The 13,820-nt window shown below is 56.3% G+C and overlaps 4 protein-coding genes across 4 annotated transcripts; 1 reads left to right on the forward strand and 3 right to left on the reverse strand.

The window, feature by feature from the left end:
• Positions 1-361: 361 nt before the first annotated feature.
• C7974DRAFT_338657 (uncharacterized protein) lies at positions 362-5,255 on the reverse strand. The gene is made up of 2 exons (XM_046139233.1): positions 5,041-5,255; positions 362-4,988 (listed from the first exon to the last, which is right to left on the reverse strand). The coding sequence occupies exons 1-2, from the start codon at positions 5,127-5,129 to the stop codon at positions 641-643; spliced, it is 4,437 nt and encodes a 1,478-aa protein (XP_045995266.1). The 5' UTR covers positions 5,130-5,255; the 3' UTR covers positions 362-640.
• Positions 5,256-5,391: 136 nt separating this feature from the next.
• On the forward strand, positions 5,392-7,756 carry C7974DRAFT_397295 (uncharacterized protein). The gene is made up of 3 exons (XM_046142177.1): positions 5,392-5,689; positions 5,741-6,088; positions 6,143-7,756. The coding sequence occupies exons 1-3, from the start codon at positions 5,680-5,682 to the stop codon at positions 7,480-7,482; spliced, it is 1,698 nt and encodes a 565-aa protein (XP_045995267.1). The 5' UTR covers positions 5,392-5,679; the 3' UTR covers positions 7,483-7,756.
• Positions 7,757-8,790: 1,034 nt separating this feature from the next.
• On the reverse strand, positions 8,791-9,910 carry C7974DRAFT_212675 (uncharacterized protein). The gene is made up of 2 exons (XM_046136999.1): positions 9,178-9,910; positions 8,791-9,130 (listed from the first exon to the last, which is right to left on the reverse strand). Exons 1-2 carry the CDS (start codon positions 9,740-9,742, stop codon positions 8,802-8,804), a joined length of 894 nt encoding a protein of 297 aa, XP_045995268.1. The 5' UTR covers positions 9,743-9,910; the 3' UTR covers positions 8,791-8,801.
• A 1,539-nt stretch (positions 9,911-11,449) lies between these two features.
• C7974DRAFT_397299 (camp-dependent protein kinase A regulatory subunit) lies at positions 11,450-13,578 on the reverse strand. The gene has a single exon (XM_046142178.1). The coding sequence runs from the start codon at positions 13,151-13,153 to the stop codon at positions 11,780-11,782; it is 1,374 nt and encodes a 457-aa protein (XP_045995269.1). The 5' UTR covers positions 13,154-13,578; the 3' UTR covers positions 11,450-11,779.
• Positions 13,579-13,820: the final 242 nt, after the last annotated feature.

Raw genomic sequence — 13,820 nt, forward strand, 5'->3', positions numbered from 1 at the left:
GCGCACTCCTCCATCCGCTTCCCATCACCGATGCTCAGGAGACTCGACGAGCTCCACGCAGAAACAGACAGCCCACACCGAAACGACGCCTCAGGAAGGTGCAATGCGGCGCGCTGCCATCACGACGACGAACCAGCGGCGAAGCGCGGAAAGGCCATGCAGAGGAAAACACACGACACTCTGCGCAATGTCATCGAGAGCGACGGTTCGGTCGAGAAGCGCCAGGACAGTATCGAGATTCCGCGGACGACCTTGCAGGAGCCGGCTCGACGGGTTTCTGGCGAAAGCGATGGGTACCCAGAGATCCTAACATACACAGAAGCATGTGAGAGCGGGGAGCGAGAGGTGGATGCGGGTATTGCTGGGATCGATGCGTATGGACGCACGCAAAGGGACAGAACGCGAGCACAGCCTGGGCCTGGAAGAACTGTGTCGACTGGCTTGGAAGACAAAGTGTTTTGTAGATTCAGATGGATTCAGATAATGCAGACAGCCAGCCGCTATGCTATGTGCCAAGAGTGTGGAAACGATGGAGCGCCGGAACGCCCTTTTAATGCTGTACTTGCTCAGATAGCACATTCCCAGATCCCCGCTCTCAGATACTTGACACCACTCGGGTCCCTCGTTACCACGCGCCCGCCTACAGCGCCTCCCAACCCTCCTCGAACATCGTCCGCTTCGCACACACCTCCTCCGTCGTCAACCCCAACGGCCTGATAACCTGCATCGCGCCGGTCCCCAGCTTGACACTCTGGCCCATGATAATGCACTCGGAGACGCCATCGATGCTATCGATCTTGCCGCGCGCAGCCGCCTCAAACAGATGATCAGGCGTCTTCTCGAAACTGGCGAGCTGCAGCACGCTGTCACGCGTCTTCTGCAGCCCGAAGCGCGTGATGCCGTACACATCGCCCTTGAACGTCATGACGTCGGCGAGCAGCTGCATGTGGCGCGGATCGATGTCCATGTTGCCCATGACGGAGCTGATTTCGCGCACGATGGTCTGGCGCGCGGCTTCGATGCCGAGGACCGAGCGGACTTCCATGACGTGGTTGGATTTGGTGGAGTAGGGCTCGATGCCGGGGGTTGTCATGCAGTCCTTGAAGCCGTAGCCTTCGACCAGGAGCTGGCATTCGTAGATGCCGTCTTTGTTGGGGGAGGTGTCTTTTTTGATGATGGCGCGGGTGCAGTCGGCGTAGCCTTTGATGACGACGTCGGGGATGAGCGCTTTGACTTGCTGCACGCGCTCGAAGAATTCTTTGTGGTTGCGGGCGGTCTTCGCGGGGCGCTTTTTGGCGGCGCTGGGGTCGGGGACTTCGACACGGATCAGTGAGGAGGAGATGCGGACGTTGGTGCCGGCTTTGCCCCACTTGAGCGCCTTGTGCCTATTGATGGCGCGGATGATGTCGTGGGGTTGGATGTCAACAAAGAGTGCATTGACGGTATCCCAGTCAACGCGCATGGCGATGTAGGCGCCACTGGGATGCCAGACGTCCTCGACATAGGTGATGATGTCGCGCAAGTAGGTCTTCTCAACACGTGCCTTGACGATACGTGCGGCGGATTCGGAGAGTTTGTTGGACAACTCGCAAGTAATGACGGGGGTGGAGATGGTGGATGAGGCGTTGATGATTTCCTTGATACGCGGGACACCCTGGGTGATGGACATACCAGCAACACCAGCAAAATGGAAAGTTTTCAGCGTCATCTGAGTACCAGGCTCACCAATAGACTGCGCACCAATAGCACCTACAGCGTGGCCAGGCTGGACTCGCGAGCGGTGATACTTGGTAAGACAGAGATCAATGAAAGTGTCAAGGGCTCTTTGGGAGATCTTTGCGATACCGTCAGCAAGACTGTACTTCTCCGCAACCTCTTGGGAAAGTTTCTCCAGGCTCTGGGACGGCTCGGCAACGCCAAGGTAAAGAAGAGTTGTCTCAAGCTTAGTAGCCTTCTTGCCCACATAGTCTTCGACAGTATCAAGGAAGTCGCGCATAGACTCCTTCTGGTCGATTCCAGAGTCACTATTGTCCTTGAAGTCGAGCCTCGTTACGCCATCCAGCATGTATCGCGGGTATTTGTTACGTTCCGTGTTCATCCTGGCATGGACATGCTCGCGGATCTCAGCCGGGACGAGGGTGGGCTCGCTGTTGGTCCAAGTTGATGTCACGGCGTGAGAGAAGGTTCGGTCAAAGTTTACAGGCTTGGCCTTACCCTCCATGTCGACGGGATCCAGGTTATCGTCTCCATATTGGAACTGCACGACAGTACCTGAAGAGTTTCGTACTGTGTCGTCGTATGAGGCCGACAAATCTTCCAGGGACTTCATAAGTCGTCTACTCATGTAACCAGTTTCGGCGGTCTTGACAGCAGTATCGACGAGACCTTCACGACCACTCATGGCGTGGAAAATGAACTCGGATGGCGTAAGACCCGAGAAGAAACTGTTACTGACGAAGCCCTTCGCTGCTGGCTGTCGCGCCGCCTTGGGGAAGTGAGGCAGCGTTCGGTGATGGAAGCCATCCGCAACACGCGCACCACCAATCATCTGTTGGCCGACGGAAGCAACCATCTGCGAGACGTTCAAATTGGAACCCTTCGAACCGCATTTGGCCATGAGAAGGGGTGAGTTCCATCTGCTGAGCTCCTCGAAACAAATCTCACCGGCAGCTTGACGAACGTTGGACAGGATACCACCAATTCTGTTCTCCATTGTCTTCTCTTCGTCGCATCCTGGATCACGCTGCAGTTTCCCTTCCTGGAAGTCGCTGATGATCTTGTCGCACTGCTTGTACGCTTCGACAACTAGGGCCTGCTTCTTTTGCATGAGCTTCTCGCCTGGAGTGACGTCGCTGATACCGAGGGAGAAGCCATTGTTGGTCAGCCATCGCGCGGACAGCTTGGAGAGTCTGTTCATGCCCTGGACAGCATGTTCGGGTCCAAAATCACGCATCATGACGTAGAAGACGGAATCTTTCTTTCCATCACCAACTGTTGCTTTGTCCATGCATCCACACATCACTTCTGAGTTACGGATGACCAGGTACGAGTCGTTGTCGCTGAGGTCGTGTGCTACGCCAGCCTTTGGCTTGAACATCTTATTTGCGGCTTCAAGGTTAACAAGAACTCTTGATGCCTTGTTGGGCCGCATGAGAAGATTGAAGACCTGCTTTCCCGTCCAAAGTGCTTGTGGCTTCCAGATGACAGGTGGCGGGATCTCGATTGGCAATGTCTTGCCTGTGTCGGGATCGTACGCTCCATCTCCATTGAACATGTAGTTGACGATCTGACAGAATGTACGTCGATCGTAGAAGTTGCTCTTGTTGCTGAGTAGAAAGGCTGCAGTAATGAAATCCTGGATGGCTGCAATGATAGGTGTACCGTTCTTTGGAGTGGCAATATTGTACCTTACGCCCATAAGCTCGGTAGCCTCTGTGCGTGCTTCTTCAGTTTGTGGAACGTGCAAGTTCATCTCATCACCATCGAAATCGGCGTTGTAGGGATTGCAGACACACTCGTTGAGTCGAAAGGTTCTCCATGGTCGGACTTTGGCCCTGTGACTGAGAATACTAAGCTTATGGAGAGAAGGTTGTCGATTGAATAGTACGATGTCGCCGTCTTCGATATGCCGTTCGACGATGTCGCCAATCTTGAGCTTCTCTGCAGGAAACTTTAGGCGCTCACCCTTCCGGTCGTGCTTCGTCAGTGCAGCTAACGAGATCTTGGTGCGCTCTCTATTCGGAGTTCGTTCGGCATCGTCCTTCAAGATGTAGTTCGCGCCGGGGTATTTGTTGGCACCGTTCAGCACTAGCTTTTTGAGCTTTTCGATGTTGTATCTCGTCACCTTCTCAGGGTATGTTAGATTCTTGGCGACGCGTTCTGGCACAGCAACTTCCTCAATACTCAAGTTAGGATCGGGTCCAATGACAGTGCGACCTGAGAAGTCGACACGCTTTCCAGACAAGTTTTGACGGAATCGTCCACCCTTGCCCTTGAGTCTCTGCGAGAAACCGCGCATTGTCTTCTGCAGACCCTGCTGTTTCAGACCGGGCGCGTCACTGTTGATGTACATAGCGATCTGCAGTTGCAAGAAATCCCACTGCTCCATGAGGATTTGAAGCGGAAAGCCTCGTGCCAGGCCAGCCCTGATAATACTGCTGATCTGGCAGATGTCTCCAATCTTGTTCGTCACATCATCTTCCGTGGCTCCTCCCTCCTGCATGACCGATGGTCGCAGCGCAACAGGCGGTACAGGCATGTACTCCCAGATCAGCATTTCCGGCCGTGCGTCCTCCGGAATCATGGCCAGCAGCTCGCAATCCTCGGGGGAGATCTTCTTGAACAAGTTGAGGGCTCGCAGGGGGTGCATATCGTCGGCGGCCTTTTTGAGATGCTTGTCGAGGTCGGGGTTCGCTGCCTTTGCTGTGTCGAAGGACTGGTCGAATTCAATCTTGCCGGCGGGGGCCTTCTTTGTCTTTGCGGTCGATCGGTTGTAGGCGTCGTAGCGGTTATGGATGATTTTGAGCGGGTGGCCGGGGACCTTCCTGACGGTGCCCTGCAGCGCATTGCAGTACGGGCACGTCTTCTTCTTTCGGCAGTCCTCCAGGATCCTCTTCGAGACGGCGCTGCGTCGCAGGGTGTCCATATCGGGGCGGCGCATGCTGCGCAAGTACCTGCGTCGCTCCACCTCATCCAGCAGCACGCGCGAGCAGTCCTTGCAGATGCAGTTCAGCACCTCGATGATGTGCTTCAGGTATCCCACGTGGAAGGCCGGCAGGGCCAGCTTGATGTGGCCAAAGTGGCCGTTGCACTTGTCAAGGCCCTCGCCGCAGGTTCCGCATTTTCCTGTCTTGCTCGAAATACCCATGTGAGTGTCCATGGGCCCATTGGCGGTAAGGGTGCGCGTGTTGTCGGCGGCGGGGGTGAGGTCGTAGACATTGCGGTCGGAGACTTCGAGGACGGCCTGGTTGACAATGTCCTGGTTGGAGCTGCCGGCTGTTAGTATGCGTGCAGCGCTGCACTGTGGGCGGCGAGGCCTACTAGATGCCGAACTGGATATGCTTGATGCGCGCGGGGATCTTATCCACCACCTGCTGCTTGACAGCATAGTTGGGCGCGGCCTCGGCCATGGCGGCGGGCTCTGAATGTAGCGGCGGGCGGGCTCTGGTCTCTGCTACCGGCGGACGTCGTGGGTATCGTGCATCGTCGTGGCGGCGTGAGTCATGTCAAGAGGCGCATCACAGTGCAAGGCGACCGTTCTTCAGTCGCAAAAAAGAGAGAACGCGGTGGGGCACATAGCCGCGGCCAGCCTGCAGTAGCGCCGCCGCGGGCAGCAGCTAGCGTGCACCTGATAAGCCCGATTAGGACAGCAACCTGGGGGGACCACCGCGACCTTCACTCCGCGCCCCGCCCTTACGGACAGGAGCCAAGCTGTCTCACCTTCTCCTGCAGCCTGCGAGCTTGCTGCAATCCTCCCGACAACACCAGCTGGCCCAACGCTCAACGCATCACCACTGCCGCCCTGAACCACTATTCAAGCTCAAACCCCGCTGGCCCCACCCAGGCATCCGCTGTTGCTCTTACTCCCTCGAGCAACCACTCAAGTACAGCCTGAGTGCCTGAAATCGCTGAAATCGCCTGCACAGCATCTGCCACGGCTTCACCCAACCCGCCGCCAACATGGTGCACAGTAAGTGCTCCAACATTTCAAGACTGTCCCATGCACGTGCTGATCGCGCAGCCTTCCGCATTGTCCTCAGGCAGGAGGCCGGCTTTGACATTCACCACACTCGTGAGTTCGACCTGGCCCTTGACTCCAAGTTTGCCATCGGTCGGGCCTCGAAGAACCTGTCCAAGGGCTATCTGCTGCCTGCGAAGCATAATGTCTACATCGACAGCCCGGTCGTCTCTCGCGAGCACGCCATCTTGACAGCCAACTCCTCCACTGGTACCCCGCAGGTCTTCATCACAGACACCAAGTCCATGCACGGCACCTATGTCAACGGCACTCCGCTGGTTCCCAACGCTCCGAAGCAGCTGTCGAGCGGCGACCAGTTGCAGTTTGGCGTTAATGTGAACCGCAACGAGAGTAGGTTGCACCTCCGCTGCCATGCAAACCAGGTCGCTAATAGCTCTACTACAGGCTACTTCATGGCTTACAGGTACACGTTCAACGCCGAGCTCTCCCACGCCGAGGCCTTCTCACGCGGCTTCACTGTTCCCGAGGCCGAGTCCGAGGAGGAAGAGGTCGAGTGTGTCCACAAGCGTCGCGGTAGTCAGCTCAACCCACTGATCCTCGATGAGTCCGATGCCGAATTAGATCCAGAGCACGAGGATCACGACGAGGACACAGAACGCTCTGACGACAACAACGATGTGACTATGGTACAGGATGAGGAGGATGAAGTCACCGAGGTGATCGAGTTGTCTGAGAAGGACGATTCTGCCGACGGTGCCCTTGATCTTGAACACACTGCTGACGAAAAGGCCTGGAGTCTTTTCGACATCGAGAGCGATGCTGCAAGCAACGGCAGTGCCTCCGACTATGGTTCAGACTCGCCACTCGTTGACGAGCCGTATGTCGAGAATGTCAAGGTCCAGGTCCACTCGCCTGCCGCTCCTCAAACCCCACCAACCCAGTCAGCGCCAGTCGAGCAACACCAGCCTTCGACAGTCAATGTGGCGTCTCTTGATCTGTATGAGCCAGAGCGAGGCCTTGCGTACCCTTCCTTGGCGGGCTTCCAGCACCCTGTCTACCCAGGCCTTTCTCTGCCTCCAGTATCAGCAGTGACCGAGCATTACGTTCCATTCTCCATGCCGCCATTTGAGGGCACTGTCGCTCCTCCACTGCCTCCGCGACCTTCCCAGAAGCGGCAGAGGATCTGGGACGAGGCACCGCGTGCAGAGCCGACATGGTACGGAGGAGCTCCACCTGGCACATTCGCTGGCGATAACATTGCTACACACTACAGTAGCCACAAGGTCGTATCGGAAGCAGAGCCCATCTCTGCCTCGTGGTCAGCTGCAGACGGTATCCAGACTCCGTCTCCCACAGAGCATGCCGAAGTGGTTCATCAGACATCATCACCTTTGGCACGCAGGACAGGCGTTGCCATCACTGAGATTGTTGATGAGCAACCACCAACACCCACTTCGATCAAGAGCCGCAAGCGCAGCGCAGTCGATGCTTTCGAAGAAGAGGCTGAGCAGGCAACCGAGCAGAAGGATGTGGAGGCTGAGGCAGATGCCGAGGAGGCGATGCCGCTTCAGCCCACATCCAACGGCACTGCTCCCGAGGAAGCTGTAATTCCTAACATCGAGCGGGTTACTGTTCAGCAACAGCGCCCCATCGCTCAACCAAGGGGTATCTTCAAGAGAGCACTTGGTGTCGTCAAGGTGATGGTGCCTGCCACTGCCTTCGGCGCTGTGCTTACAGTCACTGCTCTGACGACTCTGCCTGAGTCTTTCTTCACCGTTGCCTAGACGCACACCCCTTTCACCTTACAAGGACATCTTACTCTCCTCTCATCGGGAGTCTCGGTCGGCGTTGATGGATATCACAGGAAATACAGAGGCTACAATATCGGTGAGGCACACTCAGGCGTTCTCCGGTTTACAATTTCTACATCTCTCCTGCTTGACATTGTTTCGGTTACGGAAGGCGTTAGGTGGTCTCTTTGCAATTCGGTGTCGGTACGCCGCGCTTGTTTGCATATCTACGATTCATGATAGCAGTAATGACATATCTTCAAATTTGACTTTCGCGTGCTTGTGGTGCCGACAATGATCTATGGAGGGTCTGTTGTGGTGTGATGTGTGATGAATCAGGCTAAGCCTTGCTAACATAAAGTCTATATGACCGCATACAGCGCGCAGACAACCATCCAACAAGCCGCTGCAAATGCAAACAACGCTGCACTCCCCAAGCCCCTCCCCCCGCAACCATCCTCACCCACCCGCCCCCCAAACCCTCATCCCCACCCCAAGCATCTCCAACACCCCCGCCGCATCCTCAAACCCCCCCGTAACAACCGCCCGCACCGCCCACAGCGAGAAACACTTGCGCGCCCACCCCTCCTCCCCCCTTTCAATCCCTTCACTCCCTTCCCCTCCCCTCTCCCGCTCACTCACCCCCCACCCCGCCACACCCCCCACAAGACAAACCCACAAAAACACCCCCCTCATGCCTTCCTCCGCCCAGCACCCCACAGTGTCCGTGCGCTCCACTGCCCGGAGCAGCGCGGGAAGCGTGCCGGGCAGTGCGGCCGCGGCGGCGGCGAGGGGTGTGGCGTGTAGTAGGGCGTGCGTGTGCAGGAGGGAGGCTAGGCGGATTGCTTCTGTGGTTGGTGTGGGAGGGGAGGCGGGGGAGGGGGGTTGGAGGAGGGGTGAGAGGGTGGAGGCGTGGGGGTTTGGTGTGAAGGGGGTTGTTTGGTGGTGGGTGTGGGTGTGGGTGTGGGTGTGGGTGTGGGTGTGGGTGTGCAGGAAGGATTGGGTTAGGGCGTGGGTTGCTGTTAGGAGGGCGAGGGTCTGGGGTGGGAGGGTTTGGTGGAGGTGTGTTGTTCCTGTGGGGGCGTGGAGGGGGGAGGTGTAAGTGAAGGGTGTTTGGGGGGTTGGTGGTGGGAGGGTGGGGGGTTGTGGGGCGAGGGAGGGGGTGTTCTTGAGGGTGGCTAGGGTTGTGAGGGTGCTGGGTGCGTTAGCTGTGTTAATAGTGTGGTGGGGGTACGGTCGATTGTATCTGAGGAAAATGCTGGAGACCGCTGCGTTGTGTGGTGGTGCTTGAGGAGTTGCGAAATTGGAGAGACTTACAGTGTTATGTATGTTGCCAGTCGGGTCCCCAGCTGGCTCAGTCCCCCTCTCCTGTTTATGAGGCTTTGTAGACCCAGATGATGGACCTTGAACGCGATCCCGTCGCCGCCCACTTCGCTCAGGAGCAGATGCAGTATGCTCAGGATTGTCGCATCGTTGGACTCGAGCTGGCCGGCGATGGCACTGAGAGCGTGTGTTTTTACTTCCACGGTCATGTCGCTGTCCTGCCAGAACCCTTCGGCTAGGTCTTGATAGACGCTTGATACACTGACATGGCTGAGGAACGATGTCTGGTCCGCGCAAACGGTGCGCATCCACTCCCTGTCTACGCACTGATTAGTAAGGTACTGTTCAGTGAGTCTGAATACGAACCTTCTCCAAAGAGGCCGCAACTTTCGATGTATCGTTGTTTTAAACCATCGATAGGGCTGCTGTGCATCCCATGGAACCCAGGAAATGGGAAAGCTGACGCATCTTCGAAGATCGGAGGAGCACTTCGAGCGTACGCCACTTGACTCGAAGTTAGGATTTGGTGAATCAAACTCCGCAGTGTGGCTGGACTTGGACAATAGGGCGTAGAAGGTAGCGAGTCTCCTGTCCAGGTGCTACTGCGAGGCCTTGAATGATGTGGTGCGAGATAGTCGGGATCGCTGCTGTATTCACCCTGGCTAGTTGGCCCCGGACTTGATGTGCTCGACACATGTGCCAATTCACTCCTTTGAAGATTTGTATTCGTTCGTTCGTTTGGCGTCGGCTTTCTTTCGATCCGGTGCTTGTACATGACGTGGGATCGTACGTGCCGCATCGTCTTCCCAGCTCTAAACTGGTCTGGGTGGTTGGCAGTAACGAATTGAAAGGGAGGCCCGGGCTCGAGTGGTGGTAGCCGTCTTCTACCAAGTCTCTTCCTTGATGACGGTGGCTCGCTAGCCGATGCCATGTGTATGGATATAGGACGACTGTGGCGACCGTGACCACACTGTGCTATATCTGTGTGCAATATTCGTACTGGCGTTGTGAACCCGTTGCCGTCACAGTACGACTGTCAGTAAGAGTCGCTTCCAGGGCTTCGTACAATACTGCAGTTTTCGTCGTTGTCAAGCTGGTAGTCTCTAATGATTAGAGGGGTCGACTTCGGCAGAGTTGATTTCGGCAGAGTCGAGTGGTGGATCCTTGCCTGGTTCAGCGAAACCGTCTCAACCTCTTATAGATAGTTATACATGTGCCACCCGTGTGGGTATGAGCATATAGATATCTCGCCACAGAGAGATGATCTTTAGGGCGTAAATCCATCGGTTAAAGAACCCAGTATCGGTGCTGAGACCTCTATGGAGATTAGCCACGCGACGAAATTGTTGTCACAGGCGTGGTCCGCATAGCCACACAACCCAACACGTAGGCACTGCAGGGGTGTCTCCACCATCGTCTCAGGTGGTTCACTATGCAGCGGATACCCAGGATATGTTCCCGAGCTACAGGTACGGATCTGAGATTCGGGTGAAGGAAGCATGGAGACGGTGTACTGGCGGTCTGCAATGTCCCAGATCCAATTTACGCCGCAAGTCATCCGCCAACAGTCATGCATGTCGTCATAGCTGAAAGTTCGTATAAGCTACCACGTATAATTGGTACGCGAGAACTGGTTCCTGACATAAATCGAATGATGGTGGTACACCACAGCCTCAAGTTTGCTTGGTGTAGCTGACATGTGTTGCCAGAGTTTGTAAGACCGGAGGGCGTGAACGGAATTAAGAAGTTGAGCTGCATGCTCTGCTGACCTCATTCCAGTCTTCTTTGACAGTTTTTCAAAGGTGGTGTGTTTCTGAACCCTTCTACTTTCACACTGGCATGTGTTCAGTGAATCGACCATATCTTTAGATCGTGAACGCGCACGCTCTTGCAAGAAAGCAGTTGGGTAAGCCGCGGATGCTACCGCCACCAGGAATAAGCCAGCGGTATGACGAGGCAAGTGGACAGCATCGTGGGAGGTATTTTGAGTGCTCCCACTTGCCAGTTTGGAGACTAGTGCTGGTAAGCCTATGTCGGTGCGGTAAGCACTTCCAGTTCCACAGCTGGGCACGACTGGTTAAGTATCATCCTGGTCACCTTGAAGAACGTCTTCGGTACACCAAAACGCTACAGCCCTGCAGTCAGATGAATGGAATGAAACCTAGTTGCATCCTAAAATATAGATTGCGGCCAAAAGGTGTTGCCCATGACTGCATTTGACGCCCACATCGTGGGTTGACGAGAGGTATTGTTGATGCATATCCAAAACGATCCGTCGTGCGTCGCTCCAAAGTCGCACGTACCGTGGCCTTGCAACCAGGACTGAGGCAGCAGCCTCGAACCTCAACATCTTAGAGTGGAAGATTTCGGCAAGTCTGCTCGATTTGATGGCGATCGCGTGCCAGGTGGGTCTTCCTGAGTCTGGGAGGCCAGGGGCAGAATGACAACCAGACGTAAGCTGACCCCGACTCCGATAAACAATTGTGATTGGTATTAGTGCAGCGTTTTCGACCGCTTTCCAGTATTAATGCAGTTCAAGATTTGACATTCAAGGCTTATGTGCAGCTCGACGGCATTTAGAAGGTGTCGGTATCTCGTTGTCTCCTCAGTTGGGTGCGAGATTGTAGTGCTGCTGACACGCACGGACGTAAACATCTGATGTCATTCTCAGCTGGTGAAGACATGTAATCAACAGTCATGTTTTAATTCTTTCGCTTGTGCGCAGTTGGAGCTTGGGGAACAAATCGGACCACTAAGCTCACTCTTCTCGCGAACCAAAACGCCACTCTTCCCCGAGGGCAGCCAACGCTTAGTGACAGTAGGAAGAGTAGCAATACATGCGAAAAACGCCAAGAAGCAGGAGCGTCCTCCTCACTCCACCACTACTGGACCCTGCACTCCTTCGCTCATAACTCACGGTCAACCCGTATCGTACCAAACCGCAACAGCTTATGTTGCCGCGTGACGTCTATGAAGTCCTTGACAAGGGATCAACGTTGTCGCCCTCCTTGCTGGGATCGTTCCGCCTCATGATGCCCTCGACAGGGCCCAGCAGGCGCTGGAAGCCATTCTTCTTGAGCATTGCGACCTTGACCTCGGTTTCGCTGATGACGGATGCAGCACGGGGTGCGTCATTGAGCAAAGCAAGCTCACCGAAGTAATCGCCCTTGTTATATCTCTTGACAGGACTGTTGTTGCCGCGAATGTAGACCTGCGCTTCACCAGATTCGAGGATATAGAACGCTTCGCCAATATCGCCCTCTCGGATGATCTCAGTGCCGGCAGGGTACTTCTTCGTCTCGAGCGCGTCTGCAATCTTGGAGCGCTCGTATGGGGTAAGCGTGGAGAGTAGCGGAACCTCCTCCAGAAATCCTTCATACATGCGTCGTCGCTGAAAAGCACTGTCCATCAGAATGCGGCGGAACGTGACGCGATCAAGCGCCCAGAGTGTTGATGGCTCTGACGATACGACGGTGGCAGCGCGAGGAGCATTATACATGAGCGCAAGCTCGCCAAAAGATCCACCGGGGCCTACAGCGCCCACTTTTGCACCGAGCCCATCTGCACCAGCCTCAAGCTTGCCAGATTTGTTGACGTGGATATCGAAAGACCCCTTCTCGACAACATAGAAGTAGTCACCTACGTCGCCTTGTGTGATGACCTTGATGCCCTTGGCAGGTATGGGCTTCTCGTGCAACGCGCCGAGCACCTGTAAAGACTGCTCGTCGTCGAGATGTGAGAAGAGGAAGTTGCCAGACACGGCGGACCTGAGGCGCGAGACCTGGTCGTCTGTCTTTTGGTGGAAGGGCGGGGTGAAATTGTCGTTGTCTGCCGATGTGGGGTTGAGCGACTCGGCGGACACAGACACGCGTCTGTTGGCGTTGTAGTTGCTGGGCGCGTTGCCGCCGACGATGGGAGGCATCTGCGTGACCTGGTTCTTGGAGGAGCCTCCAAAGCCGCCAAAGTTGCCAAAGTTGCCGAAGGGGCTGTCGCCCTGGTCGCCGCCGCGGGCCCTGTTAAGGTCGGCTTGTGCGAACGAGGAGGCAGTAGGCGAGGCCATCATATCGCCCTCCTCCTCTTCTTCCTCGAGGCGCTGCATCGGGCTCTTGGCGAAGCCGCCGGAGCTGGGGGATGTGCCGAAGGGGTTGTTGCCGGGGAAGCTGTGCTCGGCGCGGCCTTGCTGGCTGGAATGCTGCTGCGACAGCAGAAACTCGGCGCGCTGCGACTCCAGGCGGCGGTTGAAGAAGCTCGCGCAGAACTGCAGAATGTCGTTCGGCTTCTGTTTGAGGATTTCGCGGTCGAGGGCGGCTATCTCATTGGAGTAGTCTGGAGGGAGGGACATTGGAGGCGGGTGGTGAGGGGTCGAGCGCAGCTCTTTGACGTCGGGCGCGCGAGGGGCAGGGATGGTGGGTGTAGGCTGCGAAGGCGTGGAACGCGGCGATAGGGCGCAGGTGGATGGATGCAAGGCACGCGGGGGATGAGGGTGTGCAGGAGCAATTGCACAATGGAAGTTAGTCGGTCGGTGAGGTGAGGGCGTGTGGTGCGTGCAGCCGCAGTTATGACGCTTGGGACAATCCGGGGCAGAAGAGGGGAGAGGCTGCAGCAAGAGCGATCACCGTGCGGGCAGGCACTGGAGCTCAAGGCAAACTTTCTGGGGCTGGCCTATGTTCCAGAAACGCTCTAGAAACCGAACTGCTGTCGGCCTGCTTCTGCGCAGCTGTAGCCACTCGCCGAGACAGCTACGCGATGCTGCCAGTCATCGTTCACGCACGCTGGCTGCCACCGCGTCACACAACGCGGCTGTGGCCAGCCGGGCTCCAGGCTGCAGTGCTCGTCGCGACGCAGCGAGACACACATGCAGAGCTCACAAAAAGTCAAGACAGCAGCTTCAGCCCTGGAGAGCTGCCGCAACAGCGCCTTTGAGGTAGCTCCCGCGGCTCTTGGATCCAAAGCTGCTCCAAGCTTGCTGCTAGGCGGCGAGCTCAGAGGGGCAACCATGCGTGGACCTC

The sequence above is a fragment of the Boeremia exigua genome (genome assembly GCF_020726555.1).
Source record: "Boeremia exigua strain MPI-SDFR-AT-0100 chromosome Unknown C7974scaffold_8, whole genome shotgun sequence".
Taxonomy (NCBI): domain Eukaryota; kingdom Fungi; phylum Ascomycota; class Dothideomycetes; order Pleosporales; family Didymellaceae; genus Boeremia; species Boeremia exigua.